A 24760-nucleotide genomic window follows, 5' to 3' on the forward strand; every position below is an offset into this window, starting at 1 on the left:
TACACGTAGTAATCAAATTAACAAAAATTAAAGACAAAGAACTCATATGTGGAATTTAATGTTTTTTAAATGATATAAATGACCTTATTTACAAAACAGAAACAGACTCACAGATTTCAAAAACAAACTTATGGTTACCAAAGGGGAAACATGGAGGGGGCGGGGATAAATTAGGAGCTTCGGATTAACACACACACACTACTATACGTAAAATAACAAACAAGGACCTACTGTATAGCACAGGAAACTCTACTCAATATTCTATAATAACCTATATGGGAAAAGAATCAAAAAAGAATCAATATATGTATATGTATAACTGAATCACTATGCCGTACACTTGAAATTAACACAACATTGTAAATCAACTATACTCCAATAAGTTTTTTAAAAAATTAAAGACAAAGAGAAATATTAAAGGCAACAAGAGATGGGCTTCCCTGGTGGCGCAGTGGTTGAGAATCCGCCTGCCAATGCAGGGGACATGGGTTCAAGCACTGGTCCGGGAAGATCCCACATGACACGGAGCAACTAAGCCCGTGCGCCACAACTACTGAGCCTGCATGCTGCAACTACTGAAGCCCACATGCCTAGAGCCTGTGCTCCGCAGCAAGAGAAGCCACCGCAATGAGAAGCCCGTGCACCACAACAAAGAGTAGCCCCCACGCTCCACAACTAAAGAAAGCCTGCACGCAGCAACACCAACACGGCCAAAAATAAATAAATAAAATAAATAAATTTTAAAAAAAAAAGCAACAAATAACATACAAGGGAATCCCCATAAGGTTATCAGCTGATTTTTCAGCAAAAACTCTGCAGGCCAGAAGGCAGTGGCATGATATATTTAAGGTGATGAAAGGGAAAAACCTGCAACCAAGAATACTCTACCCAGCAAGGTTCTCATTCAGGTTCGATGGAGAAATCAAAAGCTTTACAGACAAGCAAAAGCTAAGAGAATTCAGCACCACCAAACCAGCTTTATAACAAATGCTAAAAGAGCTTATCTAGACAGAAAAGAAAAGGACAAAACTAGAAGATAGAAAATTACGAATGGGAAAGCTCACTGGTAAAGGCAAACATACAGTAAAGGTAGAAAATCATCCACACACAAATATGATTTCAAAACCAGCAATTGAGAGGAGAGTACAAATGCAGGATATTGGAAACGCATTTCAAATTAAAAGACCAGCAACTTAAAACAATCTTGTATATATATAGACTGCTATATCAAAACCTCATGGTAACTGCAAACCAAAAATCTATATGGGAATAACCTTCTGTCTGTTTAAATTATTATTTATTTATTTATTTTGGCCGCACTGCACAGCTTGCAGGATCTTAGTTCCCCAACCAGGGATTGAACCTGGGGCCATGGCAGTGAAAGCGCCGAGTCCTAACCACTGGACTGCCAGTGAATTCCCAAAGATACTTTTCCTATTTAAATCTCTTTAAAAGATAATTGACTGTTTATAAAGAAAACAACAGTGTATTGGGGATTTGTAACAAAGGCAGAAATAACTATGACAATAGCTCAAAGCCTGGGAGGAGAGAAATGAAATATGCTGTTGTAATATCAAACATGAAATGGCATAATATCACTTGAAGGTAGACTGTGAAAAGTTAAAACTGTATATTATAGACCCTATGGGACTTCCCTGGTGGTCCAGTGGTTAAGACTCTAGGCCTCCACTGCAGGGGGCACAGGTTTGATCCCTGGTTGGGGAACAGAGATTCCCACATGCCATGCAGCGCAGCCAAAAAAAGTGTATACCATAAACCCTAAAACAACTACTTAAATAATACAATAAACAGTAATAACTAATAAGTCAACAAAAGAGGTACAGTGAAATTATAAAAAGTATCCTTTTGGATACTTTTGGAAAGCAGAAAAAGAGAAAAAAAAAAAGAGACAGAGAAAATTATATATTTAAACCCAATCATATCAATAATCACACTAAATGTAAATGGCCTATACACCTCAATTAAAAGACAGATTGTCTGAATGGACCCAAAACCAAGACAAAAAACAATGAAAAAAAATCCCAACTATGCTGCCTTTGAGAAACCCACTTTAAATATATAGATACAAATAGGAATAGGAATAAAAATAAAAGGATGGAAAAGATGTACTGTGCTAACACTAAGAAAGCTGAGGACTGTTAATATTATTAAGATTGCTATATTAATATCAAAGTATATTTCACAGCAAATATTACAAATACATTTCATTTCATAATAATAAAGGGGCCAATTAAACAAAGGCACAACTATCATAAGTATTTATACATGTAATAACAGGACCTGAAAATAATGGAACAGAAATTATAGAATTATAAGGAAAAACAGACAATCCTCAATTATAATAAGAGATTTCCCACTCAATAATATATAGAACAAGTAAACAGAAAATCAGTAAGGATATAAAGGCTTGAAAACCACTATCAACCAATGTTGACCTACCTGCCATTTATATAACATTCATCCAACCAAAACAGAATGCACATTCTTTTCAAGTACATACAGAACAATTATGGCCTGGAGAATATTCTACGGACACAAGAAGTCTAGATAAATTTTAAAAGATTCAAGTCATACAGAGTATGTTCTCTGACCACAGTGAAATTAAATTAGAAACAATAACAAAAACAAATCTGGAAAATATCCAAGTATTTGGAAACTAGATTACACACTAATAAATAGCCCATAAGTCAAAGAAGAAATCAAAGTTCTTTAAACTGAATGAAATGAAAAGACACATCAAAACTTTGTGAGATGCAGGTAAAGCACTTAACAGTTATATTAAAAAAGAAGTCAGATCTCAAATCAGTGACCTCAACTTTGACCTTAAGAAACTAGGTAAAGGGCTTCCCTGGTGGCACAGTGGTTGAGAATCTGCCTGCCAATGCAGGGGACACGGGTTCGAGCCCTGGTCTGGGAGGATCCCACATGCCGCGGAGCAACTAGGCCCGTGAGCCACAACTACTGAGCCTGTGCATCTGGAGCCTGTGCTCCACAAGAGAGGCCGCAACAGTGAGAGGCCCGCGCACAATGAAGAGTGGCCCCCGCTCACCGCAACTAGAGAAAGCCCTCGCACAGAAACGAAGACCCAACACGGCCAAAAAATAATAATAATAATAATAATAATTAATTAATTAATTAAATTAAAAAAAAAAAAAGAAACTAGGTAAAGAAAAAATTAAGCTCAAAGTAAGCAAAAGAAAGGAAGTGATAAAAATCAGAATAGGAAATCAATGAAATGGAAGCAGAAAAACAGTAAAGGAAATCAATGGAATCAAAGTTGATTTTTTGAGATCAATATAATTGATAAATCTCTAACCCAGTAGTTGCCCTGCTATGGCCCATAATCCAGCTACCTGTTTTTGTAAATAAAGTTTTATTCACCCATTCATTTGTGTATTGTCCATGGCTGTGTTCACTCTATAACAGCATTGTTGAGTACAGTAAGTCCCGTCCAAATGAACAAGTTGCATTCTGAGAGCGAGTTCATAAGTGCAACAAAAGTTAGCCTAGATACCCAACTAACACAATTGGCTATATAGTACTGTACTGTAATACGTGTATAATACTTTTCACACAAATAATACATTGAAAACAACGCAAGAAATAAAACATTTTTAATCTTACAGTACAGTGCCTTGAAAAGTACAGTAGTACAGTGCAACAGCTGGCATACAGAGGCTGGCATCGAGGGAACAGGCAAGGAGAGTTACTGACTGGAGGAGGGAGAGGAGGTGGGAGACGGTGGAGCTGAAGGATTGCCAGCAATAGGAGACATAGGGCAAGCTGCTATTTCACTCATGCCTGACGTTGATGGCACAGGTTCTGGTTCCTTGCTGGATTCAATTCTATCTACCCTCCTGAGAAAACGATCCAGTGATGTCTAGCTCCTTTTTTCTCGTCATAGGTCACATGGTAGCACTGGATTGCATTTTGAATGGTTGCTGTAACCTTCGTGTACCGTTCTACATTCGGTTCCTGTGCCTCAAAAACTAACAGTGCCTCCTCAGATAAAGAAAATTCCCTTGTCATTTCCTGCATCGTGAATCTCTTCGGTTCCTCATTTACTTCTTCTTCCTCTTGTCTCTCTTCATCCTTTCTCTGGGCCTCCAATTCCTGGCGCTTCTTAGCAGTACCAGCTAAATCACCGCTGCTTTTATGCTTGCTTCTAGACATCCTGGGCTTGAAATAAAGATACTGTACTACTGTACTCTATACAGTACTGTACAGTACACAGAAACACAGCCACTTGTAGAGGATGCACGCACGTGACAATGTACACCAGACACGTGAACTAACTTATATGACTGGACATGCAAACTCACGTTCGCATCTTTGAAAGTTCGCAACTTGAAGGTTGGTATGTAGGGGACTTACTGTAGTTGAAATACACACAGTATAACCTGCAAAACCTTAAATATTTACTATTTGGCTTTTATCAAAGAAAAGTTTGGAGATCCCTGCTCTAGCCGAACACATTAGGGAAAGAGAAAAGAACAAATTATCAACCAATGAAATTAAAGAGGTGACATCACTACAAACTTTAGAGATATTTTTAAAATAATAAGGGAATATTATGAATACCTTATGTTAATAAGTTAAACAACTTATTGAAATGGACAAATTCCTTGAAAGACACAAACCATCAAAGTTCACTGAAGAGGAAATAAATAGGGAATTCCCTGGCGGTCCAGTGGTTGGGACTTGGCGATTTCACTGCCATGAGCCTGAGTTCCGTCCCCTTTTTTGAACCTACACCGCCTGCAGTGGAAGCATGGAGTCTTAATCCCTGGACCGCCAGGGAAGTCCCCCTTTTTCTTTATCTCAGTATAATTCAGACCCGGATTCAAGTCCCAGCTGTCATGAATTAGCTGCATAGCCTATGCAAGTCACTCCTTTCCACATATGAAATTGGGGCAATTCTTCCTACCTTTCCCACCCCCACTAGGTTGTTGAAAGAAAAACAAATGACCTCAAAATGACCTAAGGTATTAGATGGTCCAGGGCAAAGTATGAGGTGCTGAGGGGTAATGAATAATGCTGCTAAGGTTCAACAACTCTCAGGACTGAGGCTTTTGAGGAATCTGCCTTCCTCTCTTCAGTTGGAGGCAGCCCCCAGCCCACCCCAAATCATCCCCAGAGCTGCAGCCACCTGTCAGTTTCCTCCAACTCCAGTAAAAGAGAAAACTATACCTTGAATGTCTGGCACTCTGAGAAGGATGATGCTGGATCTGCTGGGGTTCCAAGAAGCCCACAGAAAACCTAGCCCTGCTCAGCTTCCCCCATTCTTCAGAGCTGACTCCAGTCCACTGTGGTCTCCCTAAGGTCTCCAAAGAGCACGCAGGAGAAGGAACCACAAGACTCAGCTGAACTCCAAGTACAAACTTTATTTCTATCACAAGGATGTTAATAATTATAATAATAATAATAACAGTAAAATAAAAAGGGGGAGGGGGCTCTGATACTTGGTTTTCAGAGCAAGCCATGAGCTTAGGCCTCACTCCTGATTAGCGCAGAGCCCAGCATGGCCCTGGAGGGGACAGGGAGCCCCCGGCCTTTCCCATCAGAAGGCAGTGAAGGCAAAGGAGCCATGCTCCCCATCAGAAAACAGAAGGCAGTGATGCCAAATGCCAAAGAAGCAGATTAAAACAAATCCCGTACATAGTCCGCTCACCTGTGGCTCAACTCATCTCCAAACCTCGTTCCTAACACATATTGCAACCGGCCTGAACACTTTACCAAAGCTCCTCCATGCACACCAGAGGCCCAAATTCTGGAGTGAGGATGGGCAGTACACAGGAGAGGATATCCAAAAGTTCCCCAATTTAGGCCACCACAGGAAGAGCATCACCTCATTGGTGGGGACCAGGTTTCCAGAACCCTCCCTCTTTCCACCAGGACCACACAGCACCATGAAGCAGTGGTGACAGTATGTCAAAACATGAAGCCCTGGTGGGCCGAGAGGCTGTAACTTATGCTGCCAAAAGGCAGCAGCTAAAGCTGAAACATTCTCAACAGCCTCCCTGCTAACCCTCCCTCAAACCCCCAAACTCCCACAGCACAATCTCAAAAGACACAAAATGGCCATAGCCTAGAAAAAGTTAAATCTGTCAGATGGCCCCTGCCCACAGAGCCCAAGGGGCGGGGCTGCACCACGGCAAGTTGTGCAGGAAAGATGGAACCGATGTGCAAGTTCCCTGCAGACACTGTTACTCCTCCTCCTCTTCCTCCTCTGCATCCCCAGCTCCCTGCTGCTTGGGGGGTTTTGCCTGTTGAACAATAGAACACAAACGAAGTTTACGTAGAAAGTAAGAAAGCAGCACTCCTCCTGAAGAGCGCCAGAAATGTCAGGCTTCTATGGAAACCTCCTCATCAAAAGCAAAAGAACAGTCCTCAGCCACAACCGGCCTGATGCCCAGCTGCTTCTCTGACTTCAAGAACCATACCAGCCCACCCACTTCTGAGTCCTCAGTGAGCGTTCTGGGCTGGATCCCGCTCACCTTTGCAGTTCTGCTGCGGTAGCTGGCAGTCGTGGGGGTGACCCGCGGGTTCCTGCCACCTTCACTCCTGCCACTGAAAGAGAAGGATTGGAAACTAGTTCCTGAGGTGCCCCGAGCAAAAGTCAGAAAACTCAGAACAGAAACAGCTGGAACCAGACAAAAGCAGCTCTCCAGTAGCAGATAAAACTAATGAATAAAAATCCACACAGAGCAAAAGAACATTTTGAATCAGGCCACAATACAAGCGAAGTCCACACTTCCACCTTCTCCTGAGCCACCCACAAGCTCCACTCCCAGGCTACTGATTCTCACCTTGCTCCGTATCTCCCTGAAGGCCCACAGGGGAAAGAGGGCACAAGGTTTTCTGGGTAGAGACTTCGAGCGGAGTGAACCACTGGAACGTGCCCAGGAGCTAGGGCCCCATTATGGCTGTTTCGACTGCGCCCCTGGATGCCCTGGCTGTCTAAGTTGTTGAGCTTCAGAGCGCGAGGAGGGCTGGGCTGGCACCCAGGCCTGGGGCCTGATGTGGATGTTGGCAGGCGGTTAGAAGTAGCCGTCATAGTGTTAGTGGGTCTGCTGGCAGGGAGAGGACAGGTGGGCCCTTTAGCCACTTCCTGCTTGATACCATCCATGTAACCAGAAGACAGGTCTCCTGAGAAGAGAAAAGAGCACCAGCTTTAGGGAAAAGGCTGCTCTTGCTATTAGTGCTGGATTCCAGGCAGGAACAAAAGATGCTGGGTAAAAGATGACTGCCTCGCCCCTAAAGGATGCTGAAACCCATGTCTCCAGGACAGGGTTGGGAACATTAATCCACACTGTACACTTACCGCCTAAGTCCTCACTAACTAGTCAACAATGGTGCACAAGCAAACTTTGAAGAATCATTTCTAATTGGCTTTGGGCTTCTAATAGCAACTGGGTTTCAAAAGCAGTTTTACTTGCCTAGTTGTGAGACTATTACATAATAAGAATACTACTGATAATAAGTTTGATTACCCTACTCTAGTTGAGCATATTTCAACTAGAAGCAGGGGCCCAGGGCAGCCACAGTAAGGCTGAAAATTATCTTCCAATCATCCACTAAGTGTACCGACAGGGACCAGCGGCTGAATAAGCACTGACTGATAAGCATATCTCATGGCTGTCCCCAAAGCCGTTACCCTATAAAGCTACACACCCGAGACACCTGAGTCTAACACGGAACCGCAGCTAGCCCCAAGGGAGTCCCCAGTGAGCTCGTACTGTGCTTGCTAATTTGGGATGAAGGTAAAACCCATTTTAGAGTAGCAGATGAGAAGTGGGAAGCAGGCCCAAGGCAGCAGCAGACCTGCAGCCTTGGCTCAGCCCTGGCTAATACCCTGGTGTCTGACACGCCTCTTGGGCAGCTCTGGTGAGGTCTGTCGAGGCTGGAGATCCTGACTAGGAATCCCCTCCGACATGTGGTTGTTTGCTGTAGCTGGGCGTTGGTCACACTGGTCCTAACAAGAAAAACCAGAATTAGTACCTCTGGACTGAGTCATTCCTAGGAGAGGGAGCAGTGGGAGGAGAGGAAGGAACAGCAGGTTGGGTGAACACACCTTATGGGGAGGCTGGCGGGGGTGGGGTGAGGATGGGACAGGATGATTTTGACAACCACTGAGAGGAAGGGCCTGGGACTAAGAGGAAGCACACCTGGAACAGAGCAATCATTCCAACTAGCACTGACAGAAGCACTCTCTGATTTGTGCAGGGATGAAAGAAGGGCTGGTCTTAGGAGCCCAGAAAAGCATGTCTACATTTTGACCATAGAGTATTTGCACCACTGCTTATTTTGTAATCTCCCGAGGAGACAACAAGCAGTGACTTATCTGCTGCTTGATCCAAAGGCAAAAGTCTTTATTACAGAAATGCAATGTGTGGTGTTCTAGCAACAGCTAGCTATATGGCATTGATTACAGAAATGCCCCTGAAATACCTTCAGTGTTAACTCCCATAACAAACAAGATGGGGCAGAAAACTTATCTTCCACTAAGATGCCAGCATCCTAGACTGCAAAAGCTGAAAAAGGACTTCAGATTAACTAGTTTAACTCCTTCATTTACAGATGTCCCCAGTGAGGGAATGGGACCTATCCTAGGCCAACCATATGGCAAAGCTAGAATTAGATCCCAGTCTCCTGGAATGCAAGACGCAAGTGCCACCCCAACAGGAAGAACCCAAAAGTAGAAATTGTCGATGACCTCAGGGAAATGCTCTTCTAAACCCTCTGGCAAGTCCTCCATGCCTGCTTAAATGGAGTCCTGGCTCCTTGGGCCACAGCTAGTGATGGGATGGTTTCCACTGCCAGAAGGCAGAGAAAGTCCAAAGGCCTGAGGTACTTTATACCTCAGACAGCTCACAAAACAGGACATGGCCAGTAGCCAGATCAGGTATGCACACAACTTAAAGGCCAAAGAGGCATTCTTGGCTCTAAAAGCCTCAGGTTCACTCAGAGGATCAACAGGATGGAAGAAGTGGACAGGTCCTCCAAGTGTTCTTACCTGGTGATGGAACAGCACCTCCTCTTCCAGCTGGACCCCACAGAATTCACATGGGATGATGATGCTGTCCTCCACAGGAGGCGAACTGCTCAGGCCCATCAAGGAGTCTAACTGGTTACTTGCAGCCTGCCGCATCAACTTCTGGAAGGTGACATCAGGGTCCTCCACCCCTTTGGGAGAAGCATTGCCCACACTGATCGGAGGTAAGGCACATGAAGGGTTACAACTTGTCTGTCTCAAAAAACATAGGTTAAAAAAAAAAAAAAGCAGAGGTTAAGGAACAAACTAAATTCTGAAAATATTTTCCAGAAGTCACAAAATTTTAATAATGCTTAATACTGGGGAGAGGGACTAAAAAGGGTCAGAGGAACATAAATGGAACACTCACTTTGCTTTTATTTTAAACATTTCTGCACTGTTTTAATTTTTTTTTTTTTTACTGTGTTTATGTGATTATTCTTTTTAAATTAATTTGAAAAGATTCAAGATTCTTCCCACAGTCATACAGTAAGAGAGGCCCAAATATTCTTTGTTATCCCTATTAATGGATTTTCTCATGCTACTCCCAAACCAAATACTAGATGTATTCAGATGCTGTATTGTTCCACTTACGAGGGGAATGCATGTTCCACCCAGAGCACAGGGACTACTTAACAGCTATGGAAGTGCCAGACTAGGCCAAACCAAATCAGAGAGTAAGAGTGTTGAGGGGAAAAGTGGATGCCTCCATCAGTGGAGCCACTCTTCAAACACAAAGGCTACTCTCTAATCATTCCTAAATAGCGCAAGAACCTTCAATCATTCAAAATACCTGACACCTTTCATATACCAGGCGTTAAGAGATTCCAGAAACTAAGAAAACCCAGAACCTGTTCTCAAGGAACTTAGCAGAGTGGTGCAGACCAACAGGGGATCAGCAAGACGACACCACAGGGTGAGGATAACAGGCTAAGAGAGCTGTGGGCACAGGACTTTCGGGGAGCACGCAGGTGGGACCTCTGGCCTAGCCTTCAGAACGTTCCACAGGATGGTTTCCTGAAAGTCATGTCTGAACTGAGTCTATGAGTGAGGGGTGTGTTAAGGAAGCGGGGTAGCTGGCAGAAAAGTAAAGTGCAAAACAGATCCCTGACCCTCCCGGGAACTGCAAGGACTTCAGTATGGCTCCAATAAATCAAATGTACCATGAGATGAGACCAGATTACAAGATGGTCAGTAGAGATGTACACTATCACCACAGAATGGAGTCAGCAACTGGGCCTGCTGGTATAAATGTTACTTTGCCCAAGAGGGAATGAGGCTGAGTTCTCATGCCCACACGTCAGTCACCCCAGGGTTAAAAACACAGTTGCTACTCCTATCACAGGAGTTGTATTAAAATAGTTTGCTCAAGATCTCGTGTGGCCTGCAACACCAATAGGGCCTGCACACATTCCTCCCTAAAGCTTAAAGCCCTCAGGTAATTCACAACACACCTGATGGTCAATCAGCAGTTCCTCTGGGTAGAGCTCCTCACAAAATTCACAAGGCAACATGGTCTCATCAGCTGCACCTAGGTATCAGGCCACACAGTCAGACTCGAACAAAAACAAACCTGATTCTACCTTTTATCCCCCCTGGGGGGTCTGACAGGAAAGTCTGATTTCCTTTGCAATTTCTTAGACATAGCAATTTGTGGGGCTGAAAATCCTTGAAGGGAAACTGTTTAAGAGACAAACCCTAAGCAAAAAACTTGCACTACAGAAAGAGATTTACTTGTCACCACTTCCTGAGAAGCAGTAAAGTAGTAGTTTACCCACTATTCCAATTAAGGAAGAAATTTAAATGTGTCATAACCCTAGTCACTAATCTAAAAACCTTCTGTGCATTATTTCAATCCTCAGGAAAAATGTTATGAAGTAGATCCACATGACCCTCATTTTACAGATGAAGAAACTGAGGCTTGGATATTACTGGAAGACAAATATCCTGAAAAGAAAAACCCTCCCAGTACAAAATATAAACAAAAGATGTTGAATAAAAGTAACTTAAATGAGAAAATATTGGGTTGGCCAAAAAGGTCGTTCAGGTTTTTCCGTAAGATGTTACAAAAACCCAAAAGAACTTTTTGGCCAACCCCAATAAATAAGAGTAATTTTAATCCCAGGCATCCCAAAACACAACAGCCTCAGTCAGACTGTTGAACAAGGGAGGGTGAACGATGCGAGGAGGTAAGGAAACTTGCCTAACTAGGTTTTGGCTCTACATAGAAGAGAGAAAAATCTCTACTAAGGTACAGTAACCAGAGTTTGGTCTTTACATGGGTTTGAGTAGAGAATCTACATTTATGTTTTTACATTAATTCATATTTATGGTTTTAAGAAGCCCAGGCCAAAACTTCAATTTACAATTATTCCAGTCAGTAGTATCCCCAGGAGCCTGCTAGAAGCATATATAAATACCCTCAGAGGAACACACCAGAAAACTTAATGTTAAAACACACACACGCACACATGCACGCACACAGAGGGAAGCAGCAAGCTACCGTGAGCGTCAGTAGAAACAGCAAATAGCAAAAAATAGACTGTAGGCATATTTTCAGACACAATAGAAAAATAAGTATTTTTAACATGTTTAAAGATATGACAGGGACTTCCCTGGTGGTCCAGTGGTTAAGACTCTGCGCTCCCAATGCAGGGGCCTGGGTTCGATCCCTGGTCAGGGAACTAGATCCCACATGCCGCAACTAAAGATCCCACGTACCACAACTAAGACCTGGTGCAGCATTCATGCATGCATGCAAGAATGAATGAATAAATAAGTAAATAAGTAAATGAATAAATGAATGAATGAATAAATAAATAAATAAGAGTTGGGAAAAGCAAATGAACAAAATAAAAAAATTCTATCTCACGAAAAACTTTCAATTTTATATAAATTGTTTAGTGTAAGACTTTAAAAAACTGTAGAGACAGAGGCTAGTGCAGAGTAAACAAACATACCCCTTATGTCATTCAGAGCACCGGGACCTTCATGGGACTGGTCTGCCTCACATATGACCCTCCAGAAGTCCTGCTCTGCCAAGTTGGGGGCCTGGCCTTCATTTTGCAGACTTAGGGCCAACATGAAATCCAAGTTTGCACTGTCTTCACCACCCTCTTTGAGGGTCTGTCGGCTTCTATTCCTTTCCTGCCTTTCTTGTTCTTCCACTGGGGAAGAAAAAATAAAGCCAGTATTCAAGAAACGTAAAGATGGTGCCATCCCTTAGTTCAAGCCCATGCCTAGCAAATATTCAAGGTTTATAGGAATCTGTGCAGGAACAAAAGAGGCCCAGCCCTTCAGTGCTCATGGGACTCCAAATGTTAAGTGTGCCATGATAAAAGCCTCCATTATTATTCTAACAGTTTTATTAATAAACGATATTAATGAGCTATAACTACGAGATAGGCACTGTGCTAGGCATTTTATATGTATTTTCTGCATTATAGCAGGATGGCTTAAAGCATGGGGTCAGATTGCCTGAATTCAAATCCCAGCTCTACCACTCACCTACCCTCATAAAACTGTTGTGAGAACTAAATGAGTTAATACATCTAAAGCACTTTGTAAACACCTTTAAGCACATAGGGTATACTCAGTAAGTGTCAGCTATTAACAGCATTGTCATCCATCAACCTTAACTTGTCATCCAACAAAAATCCAATAGCAAAGAGGTTCTGCTTTTCCAATCTATAGGAAAGTTAAGTATTCTTCCTTACGTTACCCAGCTACAATCAGGTTTCTATAATTAAGATCTATTTGGCTCCAAAGCCCTGTTCCCACTCGCCCTAAGATCTGATACCATTCCAGTTTTCTAATCCCAAACACAACTCACATAGATTATTCTGAATTGGAAACTGGGCTGTCATGCTCCTTTGGTTGGTGGTTCTACTTTGGAAAAGGTCTGATTCAAAGGCTCTCAGGGACCTTCGAGGGAGCCTCATGCGTGGGTCCAGAGCCTCAATTTGTCTGAGTTGGGATGCAATCCAGATACCATCTTGACCCCAAGAATCATCATATGCATTAGGTGGCACGGCAACCTCATCTCTCTTTTCCTCCACATCTCTCCCACAAACTTCAGGGTGAGTCTTCAGATCTTTCACCAGGACATTGCGCCCACAGCTGCCACATAACTCTGTCCGGGCACCACAGTAATCTTCATGGTCTTTCAGTTTGAGAACAGAAAGCTCCAAATCACAGTGCTGGCAAAGGGCAAGTCGTAGAGGACACTCAGTCTCCTGCAAAACAGAATAATGAGGCAGTTAATATGTGAATCTAAGAGAGGCCATGTTTTATAAAGTACAGGGCAAGGAAAGTAAAAAGTATTTACAAAAATATTCTCTTCTAACCCTAGCTTTGCCTGCCATGGTTTTCTATGTATTTAAGAGTCACCGCTTCCCTCTTTGTCCTACCACCAAGTTCTACAAAGGAAAAGAAAGTCTTATAAGGAATCTGCTCACTCAGCCACCCTACCATCATTTTGTGCACACATTACAAAGTAACCCAAAATCAGCCAGAGAAGCCCAGGAGCAAATAGCAAAAGCACAGCAATTCATATATGCTTGTCAAAGCTCCCCCAGACCAATTTCCCCTTACTACTCCGATTTAAGTACCTGGCAATGAGGAAAAGGGATTGTCCTTTAGAAAGACACTGATTTTTCGAATCTGCACATTTGTATATAGCACTGGCTTTTTAAAAATTTTACTTATTTTATTTTTGGCTGCGTTGGGTTTTTGTTGCTGCGTGTGGGCTTTCTCTAGTTGCGGCGACCAGGGGCCACTCCCTGTTGCGGTGCGCGGGCCTCCCATTGTGGTGGCCTTCCTTGTTGCGGAGCACGGGCTCCAGGCACTCAGGCTTCAGCAGTTGCAGCACGTGGGCTCAGTAGTTGTGGCTCAAGGGCTCTAGAGCGCAGGCTCAGTAGCTGTGGCGCACAGGCTTAGTTGCTCCACAGCATGTGGGATCTTCCCAGACCAGGGCACGAACCCGTGTCCCCTGCATTGACAGGCGAATTCTTAACCACTGCGCCACCAGGGAAGCCCAGCACTGGCTTTAAATTGACCAAATAAGTCAAGAATCACCAATGAAGATGACCCCAAGAATGTGAATGTATTCAGCAGATGAAGGACAAAACTTTTATACTTAATTTGAAATTGTCACTAAAGCACTAAATAATTAATATTTCTTTAAAAAGATATGAAAGAATATGTTACTATGATATGGACATTCCAAAACTTGGGAACTTAAACTCAGAACTTTCATATAACATCATTTCTAAAGTTTAGACACTTTACAACCACTGTGTCAAAGAGCAAAATTTCTTCTCATACAAATTAAACCCAAGTTTTATTCTAAATGATACTTCAAACATTTTTCACACTGTTTGTATATGCATGGAATATCTCTTACAGAAAACATAAGAAACTGACAAAGAGTGCTTAGGAATAGGGGTGGAAGAGAGATAATTTTTACATATATGCTTTTGTGGCTTTAAAATTATATATCATGTAGCTATAATATCAATTCAGAAAGATGTTTTTTTAAAGAAAAGTTTTATCAGATAAATGCCACTGATTTAAGTTACTCAAAAGCAAAAGAGCAAATAATTGCTGGCACACACCACATAATATAAAGTACTTTGTTAACAACCCTAAAAATTGCTAATAACTCACAAGAACAGCAAATAAAGTGTCAACTTTTTTTTTTTAAAGGAGAATTTTTTTTTAACTCTTTAATCTGTGGTCTACAACTGTCATAGCCTGACATGCAGGAATGTTAGGAAATACTTTGTACTTGTACCTTTATAATGATTGGTGTTATCACCATATGACTCCCAGAAATAGCTGGGAGAAAAAGGAGAAGAGGGGGACAACTGATTGGAGTTGTTTTATGCAGCAAGTAGATGTTAAGAGCCAAAGAAATACTTATTATTATTGTTAATATGACCTCAATCATAACCCCCCTTTTGCTGGTGAGACCTAGTAAAACATAAGTCAAATGCTTAGAAAAAATAATGACAGTAAGAGTGCTAAATTATTTATGAGATGTTCATCTCTGAGCTGTGGGGTCATGAGTAGTTCTTTCTTTTTGTATTTTCCAAGTTTTCTACATTGAATATGAATCACCTTTTAAAATTATAAATTAATAAGTTAATAGTTTTTTTAGATACATAGAACGAAATGCACAAATCATAAGTGCATACCTTGATGAATTTTTACATATGTACACACACTCATGCATGACCACCAACTAAATAGCTGTTGGGATTTTTAACTGGTGAATATGCTCATTCAAAAAAAAATATATATATATATATACACACACACATACTCATTCAACTACAGCCAATTTTATCTCAACTAGGGACCAAACGATATTCTCTCATCAAATGCTCTCTGAGAATTTCTTTGGGTATAAACAGCATGTCATCCAAGTGATCAAGAGGTCAAAATTAAATTACAAGATGTAAGGCAGGCTGTGTGCTAGAGGTCGTAGCACACCGGCAATCCCAGGCTTGGTTTAGCACTCAAGTGAGCCTGCCAATAAACAAACCCCAGGAGAAATGACTCGGTTCCAAAGGGAAAGGCTCTGAGGCTTGAGCATAAAGCACGGCAGCCATGCAGTCAAATCTGGCAGCAAACAAAGTCTCAAATAGGCTTTGAGAGGCAGTGTGCATGGAGCTGGTGGAGAACAAAGACACAACAACACTGGCTTTCTGCTCTGCATGTGGCTCTGTAATCTCAATAGAATTGGCCCCATGGTAATTCACTGCCTTCACAGTGCAAGGCAACTAACCTCATGCTTCTTTAACTGCCTCTTCTCCAACTTCTTGTTACATTTGCAGGTCACCTAGGGTAAGAAGCAAGAATCAGTAAGTTATTCGTGACAACATGCTCACTTGCTATTACACAATAGCAAGTATAATCCATTTATTAACATCTAAGTACTTGGTGGTTCACCTGACAGTGTTCTGTAGCCATGTGAGTCTCCATGTCAGATTTGGGAAATGGTTCCTTGCAGATAGGACACATACCAATGTTCCTTTGACAGTGGATCTCATGGATGGTAAAGTTAAACACAGGAATTTCTTTTTTGCTATAGAAATAGATCAAAGAAAAAGGCAAGAATTACTGACATCTATGCCCAGAGGTATCACACGTAAATCTGTCCTGTCCAATCTTTAGTCTCCATTATTTATCTTTAGTGAGTATCTAGTGCATAAGCTCTTACGACTGTTACTACCCCTGCTTTTCAAGAATTAACTCCTGAAGGTTTTGAGTCTTCTGTGCAACACTCTGAGTTATCAGTGCTAGGCACTATCTCTAAAAGCTCAGCCTCACTTTCTAGATGTCAGAGCTTATCACAACTAACAACATGAAGTCAGATGCCAGGAAGAGCTAGCTGAGCTAGGCTTTTCCAAAACCATCCATGCCCCAAAGCATAATGATCCACTCCAGGATTATTTAAAAAACAGCCTACCATTTATTTTCACTCTCAGTCTCAGGTAGCTTTAATCTCAGTAGATTTTATTCCACTAAAAGTCAAACCAAAAGGAGCAGATGCCAGCTTTGGGATTGTCAGTGGGGGAAGGGGAACTTGCCTCCTTTATGTCCAACCTGTCTTTCAAGGCAGGCTGGACGCTAATTGGGACCAAGTTCTGTGGCTGGGTTGGTATAAACTTCACTGCAGAAATGTACAAAAATGAAATCCTGAACCCCTCTCCCAGAGTACATATACACTCAAACTAGAGGCACATAATATTCAAAGGCCTTCCTTTCACTCATTTGGTTATGACCATTAGAAAGCTCCAATTTCACAGTCTAACTAAAGGATGCATTAAAAGAATGTGCCTGTATGTCACCTAGAATAAATTTTCAGAAAATAAAATACTGAACAGGATAAATATATTTACACAACAAATCTTTAATAACCCATTTTGCCTCTGAAGCTGAATACTACAGAAACCTTCTCCCACGTTAAGTTGTAGGTAGCTTATTTCTCTTTTATAGTTTTTATCTTCATACATAGTCTAAGAAACATTTCAAAGTAGGATGAATGATGTGCCTCCAGCGATAGTCATACTTCCAATCTCAAAGACCAAGACACCAAAAAATGCAAATTCATTTTTATCCAAAGGTAGAACTATCAAGGCAGCTCTCATACCAAAACTGGAAGGTGATACAGAATAACAGTCAAGTGTGAGAGATGGGAAGAAAACTCAAATGGATGAAGACGGAAATGACCAATGAATGTTTCAATACATTTAACTTCCCCTATTTCTCCAAAATTCCCAGTTTTCTAAGGAAACCACTGGTTTTAAATTAACCCAGGCTAAGTTTTTCGAAACTGTGGAATATTAAAATATATAGTGGAAGGAGCTATAAATCAAAGTTATCATCTAACTCTATTAAACTAATAAATATTAAAAGTAGTCCCACTATTAAAGATGTTATGAAACTAGTACTCTAAAATATTGCTAGTGGTAGTATAAAACCACTGCTTTTCAACAGTCTACAGGACTTCCCTGGTGGCGCAGTGGTTAAGAATCCGCCTGCCAATGCAGGGGACATGGGTTCGAGCCCAGGTCTGGGAAGATCCCACATGCCACGTAGCAGCTAAGCCCATGAGCCACAACTACTAAAGCCACCCGCGCACCGCAACGAAGAGTAGCCCCCGCTCCCGGCAACTAGAGAAAGCCTGCGCGCAGCATCAAAGACCCAACGCAGCTGAAAATAAATAATTAATCAATTAACTTAATAATAAAAAAATTTTAAAAATAAACTGTCTACAAATGCATCTCTAGGACCATAAAATTATACGCTTAAAGAGTATTTAAAGACCCTGTAATTACATGTTAAAGACCCAGTAATTCCACTCTTGGGATCACAAAGATTATCATTAGTGTCATAAAATGGTGAAAAACTGAAAACCATTAAAAATATCTAAACTCTAAGGGAACAGCTAGTTAAATATGGTACACCAACAAAGTGCAAGAAGCAAAGCTGTATCCTGATTGCAAATCCTATGTGCACAAATGCCACAAAAAATTAAAGCCAGTAACTACTGCTTACAGTGCTGAGATTCTACATTCTTTTTTCATAATTTTGACAATAATTTTCTTTTAAAGTCAAGAAAATAAATGTCTCTAGTTTTTATTTTACAGGGCTATTTTGACATAGAGCATTCTACATACATAATGCCACTAAAATTTTAGAATTAAAAAATATTAAGGGGGCTTCCCTGGTGGCACAGTGGTTGAGAATCTGCCTGCCAATGCAGGGGACATGGGTTCGAGCCCTGGTCTGGGAAGATCCCACATGCCGCGGAGCAACTGGGCCCGTAAGCCACAATTACTGAGCCTGCGCGTCTGGAGCCTGTGCTCCGCAACAAGAGAGGCCGCGATAGTGAGAGGCCCGCGCACCGCGATGAAGAGTGGTCCCTGCTTGCCACAACTAGAGAAAGCCCTCGCACAGAGACAAAGACCCAACACAGCCATAAATAAATTAATTAATTAATTTTAAAAAAATGTCTTAAAAAAAAAAAATATTAAGGACCATAACATAAAGAAGCAAGAATCAAAAGCAGCTGTCAGGTTAGGTCACAGAGCATTTACTATTACACATTTTCACCTCTTGGGAAACCTTGAAAGAAAAAGATAAAAGCTATTTTCAACAATTACATGAAACAGTTGCCTGATGGTTTTGCTTTCTTTTTAAATTTAACTGCCAAGGTAGTTCCGCCAAATGTACTAACCAGACAAAATACCAATATACTTGCTACCTAACTACAGATAAAAGCAAGACATTCTAAGTGACATAAATAAGAACACAATTCCATTCTAGATAAAACTGCTAAAAGCCCCAAGGTAGGACTAGCCAAGTTAGAGATGAAATTTCATTTTAGATAGAAATGAATGAAAGGCAAGCCAAGGCTTTCAGAAAAATCCCCAGTAGCCTTCCAAATGCTAAACACATCGAGCCATGCAAAAATAAAAAGTCGAAGCCTTCTAACACTGAAGTTTCTGTTCCCTAGACGCAAACTCTCCCATCAATCGGACAGTACAGTAAGAAAAGAGATAACATGCAAAAAACATCTTCAATCACAACAAACTATTCTTTTTACTGGCCCAGCAGGTTTAATCGCAGCTCATATTTTGATGAGTACCTTAACTTTTCTTAAGGAACAACAGGAATATGGCTCTAGAGACAAAATTTTAAAACCTAGAATTTAAACAGGGCTACTCAGACGGGAGGTTTGTGCTGGCTTAGTCAGCTTTCCATGCTAATCTGCTTTTTTTCTTTAAATAAATTGCTTTGGCCTTGAATAACCTTGTTTTCATTAGCTTTCCATTAACTTACCCCCCCCCCTTTTTTTTAAACTCTCTTAGCATGGTTATTTATATACTGTCTTAGGTTTGAGATTCCTTCATATTGGAGTGGACCGATAAAATAAGAATATCTTAACTGATGTTAAAGCCAATTTGTCTGTTTTCTTATAAAATCACAATGTTTCCTTGTGAATACTTGTATCATTGATTATTACACTTTGCATCAGGAACAGTACACATAAAACCTAAACAGAGCTACAATAGTTTTAAAATGGCAAAAGTGATAGTAGCACAGTAGAAAAAAATACCCTATAAGGCAAGACACCCTCACAGAAATAAAATCTTAATTCCATGCAGGGAAAGAATATTGTGACCAGCAGTTGTTCTGATTATATCCTAATGCTGCCAAGAAGCTGAGCAGAAAGAAAAAGGCAATAAAAGAAGAAAAATTTTTATCCGGCTCAACCTTTCAACAATCTGGGTCAAACTGTTTTCCTTATCAACATCTCTGAGAACAAATGCATGGACACCAAGAGGGGAAAGTGGCGGGGCGGGGGGATGAATTGGGGTATTGGGATTGACATGTATACACCAATATGTATAAAATAGATAACTAATATTGAACATGGGGAAAAAAATAAAGAAATGATTAAAAAAAAAGAAAGACAACCTACTGAATGGGAGAAAATAGTTGCAAATGTATGATATCATTTACATGTGGAATCTAACAAAATATGACCAACTAGTGTATATAACAAAAAAGAAGCAGACTCACAGACACACTGAGGAAACTAGTGGTTATGAGTGGGGGGTGGGGAGGAACAATATAGGGGATGGGGAGCAGGAGGTACAAAGTATTGTAAGATGGGCTCAAGGATGTATTGTACAACACAGGGAATATAGGCAATATTTTGTAATAACTGTAAATGGAAAGTAACTTTAAAAATTGTAAAAAATAAAATAAACTTTTAATTAAAAAAAAAAAAGAAATAGATGATCTGAATAGGCCTATATCTATTAATGAAATTGAACCAATAATTAATAACCATTCAAAACAGAAGAAAAAAAATCTCTGGACGTCCCTGGTGGCGCTGGTTAAGAATCTGCCCAACAATGCAGGGGACACGGGTTCGAGCCCTGGTCCAGGAAGATCCCACATGCCACAGAACAACTAAGCCCATGCGCCACAACTACTGAGCCCGTGTGCCTAGAGCCCGTGCTCCGCAACAAGAGAAGCCACCGCAATAAGACGGCGCACTGCAACAAAGAGTAGCCCCTGCTCGCCGCAACTAGAGAAAGCCCACGCACAGCAACAAAGAACCAACGCAGCCAAAATAAATAAATAAATAAATTTTAAAAATAAATTTATTAAAAAAAAATGAGGTCTGTGACTGACTTTAAAAAAAAAAAAAATCTCTCACCTTCTAACACAGTTTGGTAAGTTAAACATAGCACAGATAGTTCTGCTTTGCTTTTTTCTTTTGCTTTCAGTAAGGGAACTTGTATATCATTGAAATACCAGGTTCTTGAGAAATCCCAACCAGGAATCGGCTGATTACTAGCTGAATTCTTAAGTTTCATTTCAGCAAGAAAGAGTTGCTCTTTCTTGTCACTCCTGTCGGTTAAAAACAACAAAATAAGAAAGCTTGACATTCAAGTCTGCATCCAGTCTTTCCACTAACAGTTTTGGAATCATGAAATGATAATGATTAAATTGGACTGCTGGAAGACTTTGACTAGACTTTTTTTTTTTAAAGCAGTGGAACATTCCTTCAGCAAAATCCTTTATTAAAACAGCTGAGCTGGGGCTTCCCTGGTGGCGCAGTGGTTAAGAATCCGCCTGCCAATGCAGGGGACACGGGTTCGAGCCCTGGTCTGGGAAGATCCCACATGTCACGGAGCAACTAAGCCCGTGCACCACAACTACTGAGCCTGCGCTCTGGAGCCCGTGAGACACAACTACTAAGCCCACGTGCCACAACTACTGAAGCCTGCGGCGCCTAGAGCCCGTGCACCGCAACAAGAGAAGCCACTGCAGTGAGAAGCCCGTGCACCGCAACAAAGAGTAGCCCCCGCTCACCACAACTAGAGAAAGCCAGTGCGCAGCAACAAAGACCCAACGCAGCCAAGAATAAATAAATAAAATAAATTTATATATATATTAAAAAAAAAGCAGTTGAGCTGCTCTGATTGTACATGCAGAGCCAAGTTCACACTAAACCTTGCTCCCAATCAACCTCAAGACAGCCACTGTAGCCATTCAGGGAAATCCTGGCAACGCACTTTAAAAAACACTGCTCTAGTCCAAACATTTCATTATATTTTTCAGCATCATTTAAAAAGCAGGGACTCTCCTGGTGATCCAGTGGCTAAGACTCTGCGCTCCCAATGCAGGGGTGGCCCGGGTTCGATCCCTGGTCAGGGAACTGGATCCCACATGCCAGAACTAAGAGCCCACGTGCCGCAACTAAAGATCCTGCATGCCACAACTAAGACCCAGTGTAGCCAAATAAATAAAATTTTTTTTTTTAAAAAAAGCAAAAAAAAGTTAAAAAGTACAATATTTTTCCAGGAAGACAAAAAATAAATTCCCTTACCTATAGGTCAGAAAAGTGAGGTTTCAAAGCAGTCAAGTGGGGCTTCCCTGGTGGCGCAGTGGTTGAGAATCTGCCTGCTAATGCAGGGGGACACGGGTTCGAGCCCTGGTCTGGGAAGATCCCACATGCCGCGGAGCAACTAGGCCCGTGAGCCACAACTACTGAGCCTGCGCGTCTGGAGCCTGTGCTCCGCAACAAGAGAGGCCACGATAGTGAGAGGCCCGCGCACCGCGATGAAGAGTGGCCCCCGCTTGCCGCAGCTAGAGAAAGCCCTCGCACAGAAACGAAGACCCAACACAGCCAAAAAAATAAATAAATAAATAAATAAATAATAATTAAAGGTGCTAATAATTTAAAAAAAAGCAGTCAAGTGACTTGCCAAAAGTCATTAACTAATTAATGGTAGGAACCAGAGCCCTGAGCCTTCATCCCATCAGTCTAGTCACTACTCTATGCTACCTAAACCAACCATGTTGTCGAATTTCTAGAACAGGCAATTTTATCCAAAATTGTTAAAAAAGCTTTAGTCCCACATATTTGCACAACGTATTATATCGCTCCAATTTTAACCTGCCAATAAATAAACCAACTCTTTAAAGAACTGTCCTCATTCCAAGAACATTTCTTAGATTTCTTACCAGTTGTCACACAGTCGAGTGTCCTGGCCATCCAGAAATTCAGCCATCTTTAGCTGTTCCTGAAAACAACAAAGGAAGAAGTATGAGCTTTCAATTTCATTTCTGCTTTAAGAATGACATGCAAAACACAAAAACAAAACAAAAAAAAACAGTGCACAGAAAATGTCACCAAAACCAGTGCATTTCATTTAATACCCAACACACTAGGGTTTTACCTTTTGATTTTTTAGTTTTCATTTTAAGATAATTTGACTTGCAAAAACAGCACAAAGAATTCCCACATACCTCTCACCCAGTACATCATAAATAACCATAGTAAAATGACCAAGTGCAGGAAACTAACACTAATACAATACTCAAAACTAATCTACAATTAGTTAGTTTCACAAATAATGCCACTAATGCCCTTTCTCTGGTTCAGGATGCAATCCAGAGTCACATATTGCATTTAGCTGTTATTTCTCCTTAATCTTCTTTGATCTGGGAGATTTCTTCAGTCTTTCTTTCTTTCCTGGTCTCAAGGCATGCAGGATCTTAGTTCCCTGACCAGGGATCGAACCTGTGCCCCCTGCAGTGGAAGCACGGAGCCCTAACCACTGGACCACCAGGGAATTCCTTCAGTCTTTCATCTTGAATAACCTTGTTAAACGAGCTGGCTAGTTATTCTGTAGAATATACTTCAGTTTGGGTTCATTTGATGTTTTCTCATGATTAATACATTTTGGACAGAAATACCATAGAAGTGATGTTGTGCTCATCTCAGTGCATTATACCAGAAAGCACATGATGTTAACAGTCTTATTATTACGGATGATGTTAACTTTTATCACTTAGTTGAGATCGTGTCTGCCAGGTTTCATCACTGAAAATTTTCCCTTCTTTCTCAACAAGATGTCAATACAGAAAGCAAAGCCCTTGCAACTTTAATACCTGTATTTACTTTAGATTATTCCAGCCCACTAAGGCAAGGTAAGAGCCTCGGATGAGGGAAGTGCCCGGTTTTCCAGCATCAAGGGAGTTGGGGTGACTCGCAGGGCTCGGAGTCGGCCCCTCTGAGGGCCAATTCTGGTTCTGCCGCTCAGCGGATGTGTGATTTAACCTCCCTGAGCCTCAGATTCCTCACGCAGACAACTGACAATATTTTAAAGAGTCACTGGAAGGAGTAAATGAGCGAATGCATGGAAGCGCTTTGGTAGAATAAGTTTCCTTCAAACCTTAGAAGGCGCCCCTCTTAGGGGGTCAGCCAGCACCCCCGGGATTTCCTGTGCCCGAGGGGGTGGAGACATCACCGCAGGGTCCACACCCAGGAGGACGCGGTTTCCAACTGCCCCCTCCCAGGGGGCGTCCGAGATGGGTAGTAGAGAGGGCACCAGCTTCACAAATAATAGTTGCCATTTACTGTGTGTTCAATGATTGCTAAACGCTTTACACGGACAATCTTTTAATCCAGACCACAACCCTACGAGGTGAAAGCCATCATCCCCATTTCAGAGACCGCGAAAGAGGAAGTCCAGGGAGACAGCCGTCGCACAGTTGTTCCGAGTGGTGACTCGAACACGGGCCCGTCGGCCTAAAGTCCGCACGAGGCCATCCGCGACCCCTGAGGCTGGCAGCTCGGGGCTCGGGCCCAGCCCCGCCCGGGGCGCGGTGCCCACGGCGGCGCTCGGAACTACGGCCGCCTCCCAGCCCCCGCGGCCAAGGCCTGGAAGGGGCGGTGCCGCCAGGGGCTGTCGAAGCTCCAGTTTCCAGAGAAGAAAGTACGGCCTCCCCCACTGGCCAGGGGAGACGCCGCGGCGCGGGCATCTTTCTCCTTACGAGAAACCTCCCGCGACCCCCGGGCCCAGAAGCCCCTCGCTCACACACCCCGCCCTCGGGATGCCGGCCTCCTCCCGAACTGGAGGCCGCAGGAGGCTCCCCAGGCGCTGGCCACCGCTTCTCTCACCTGGCACGAGAGGAACGACGCCGAACCGACCAGCCAGCCAAGCCACTGAGCCTCTTCAGTCAGCCCCCGCGCTGAACAACGGCCCCCGGAGCCGCCTCACCACTTCCGACCGTCTTGGAGGAGCGCGCCCATTGGCCAGGGTTGGCCCAAACTCTCTGACCATTGGATAGCACCGTTGTCGCTCCCAGAGCCCCGCCTTCCACGCT

General features: G+C 42.3%; 1 protein-coding gene across 1 annotated transcript; it reads right to left on the reverse strand.

Annotated features, from left to right (window-relative positions):
• Window positions 1-5385: 5385 nt before the first annotated feature.
• On the reverse strand, window positions 5386-24644 carry TRAFD1 (TRAF-type zinc finger domain containing 1). The gene is made up of 12 exons (XM_068563357.1): window positions 24555-24644; window positions 22613-22671; window positions 16010-16145; window positions 15846-15899; window positions 12888-13290; window positions 12016-12222; window positions 10510-10586; window positions 9038-9268; window positions 7876-7996; window positions 6831-7170; window positions 6519-6591; window positions 5386-6287 (listed from the first exon to the last, which is right to left on the reverse strand). The coding sequence occupies exons 2-12, from the start codon at window positions 22657-22659 to the stop codon at window positions 6228-6230; spliced, it is 1749 nt and encodes a 582-aa protein (XP_068419458.1). The 5' UTR covers window positions 22660-22671; window positions 24555-24644; the 3' UTR covers window positions 5386-6227.
• Between the last annotated feature and the right edge of the window lie 116 nt (window positions 24645-24760).

The sequence above is a fragment of the Eschrichtius robustus genome, chromosome 14 (genome assembly GCF_028021215.1).
Source record: "Eschrichtius robustus isolate mEscRob2 chromosome 14, mEscRob2.pri, whole genome shotgun sequence".
Taxonomy (NCBI): Eukaryota; Metazoa; Chordata; class Mammalia; order Artiodactyla; family Eschrichtiidae; genus Eschrichtius; species Eschrichtius robustus.

Coding starts and splice junctions, on each gene's coding strand:
- TRAFD1 (XM_068563357.1), bottom strand. CDS start 22,659: ATGGCTGAATTTCTGGATGGCCAGGACACTCGACTGTGTGACAACTG. Junction 13,291..15,845: donor GGCAGTTAAAGAAGCATGAG/GTTAGTTGCCTT, acceptor TCTGTTTTGCAG/GAGACTGAGTGTCCTCTACG. Junction 6,592..6,830: donor TCAGGGAGATACGGAGCAAG/GTGAGAATCAGT, acceptor CTTCTCTTTCAG/TGGCAGGAGTGAAGGTGGCA.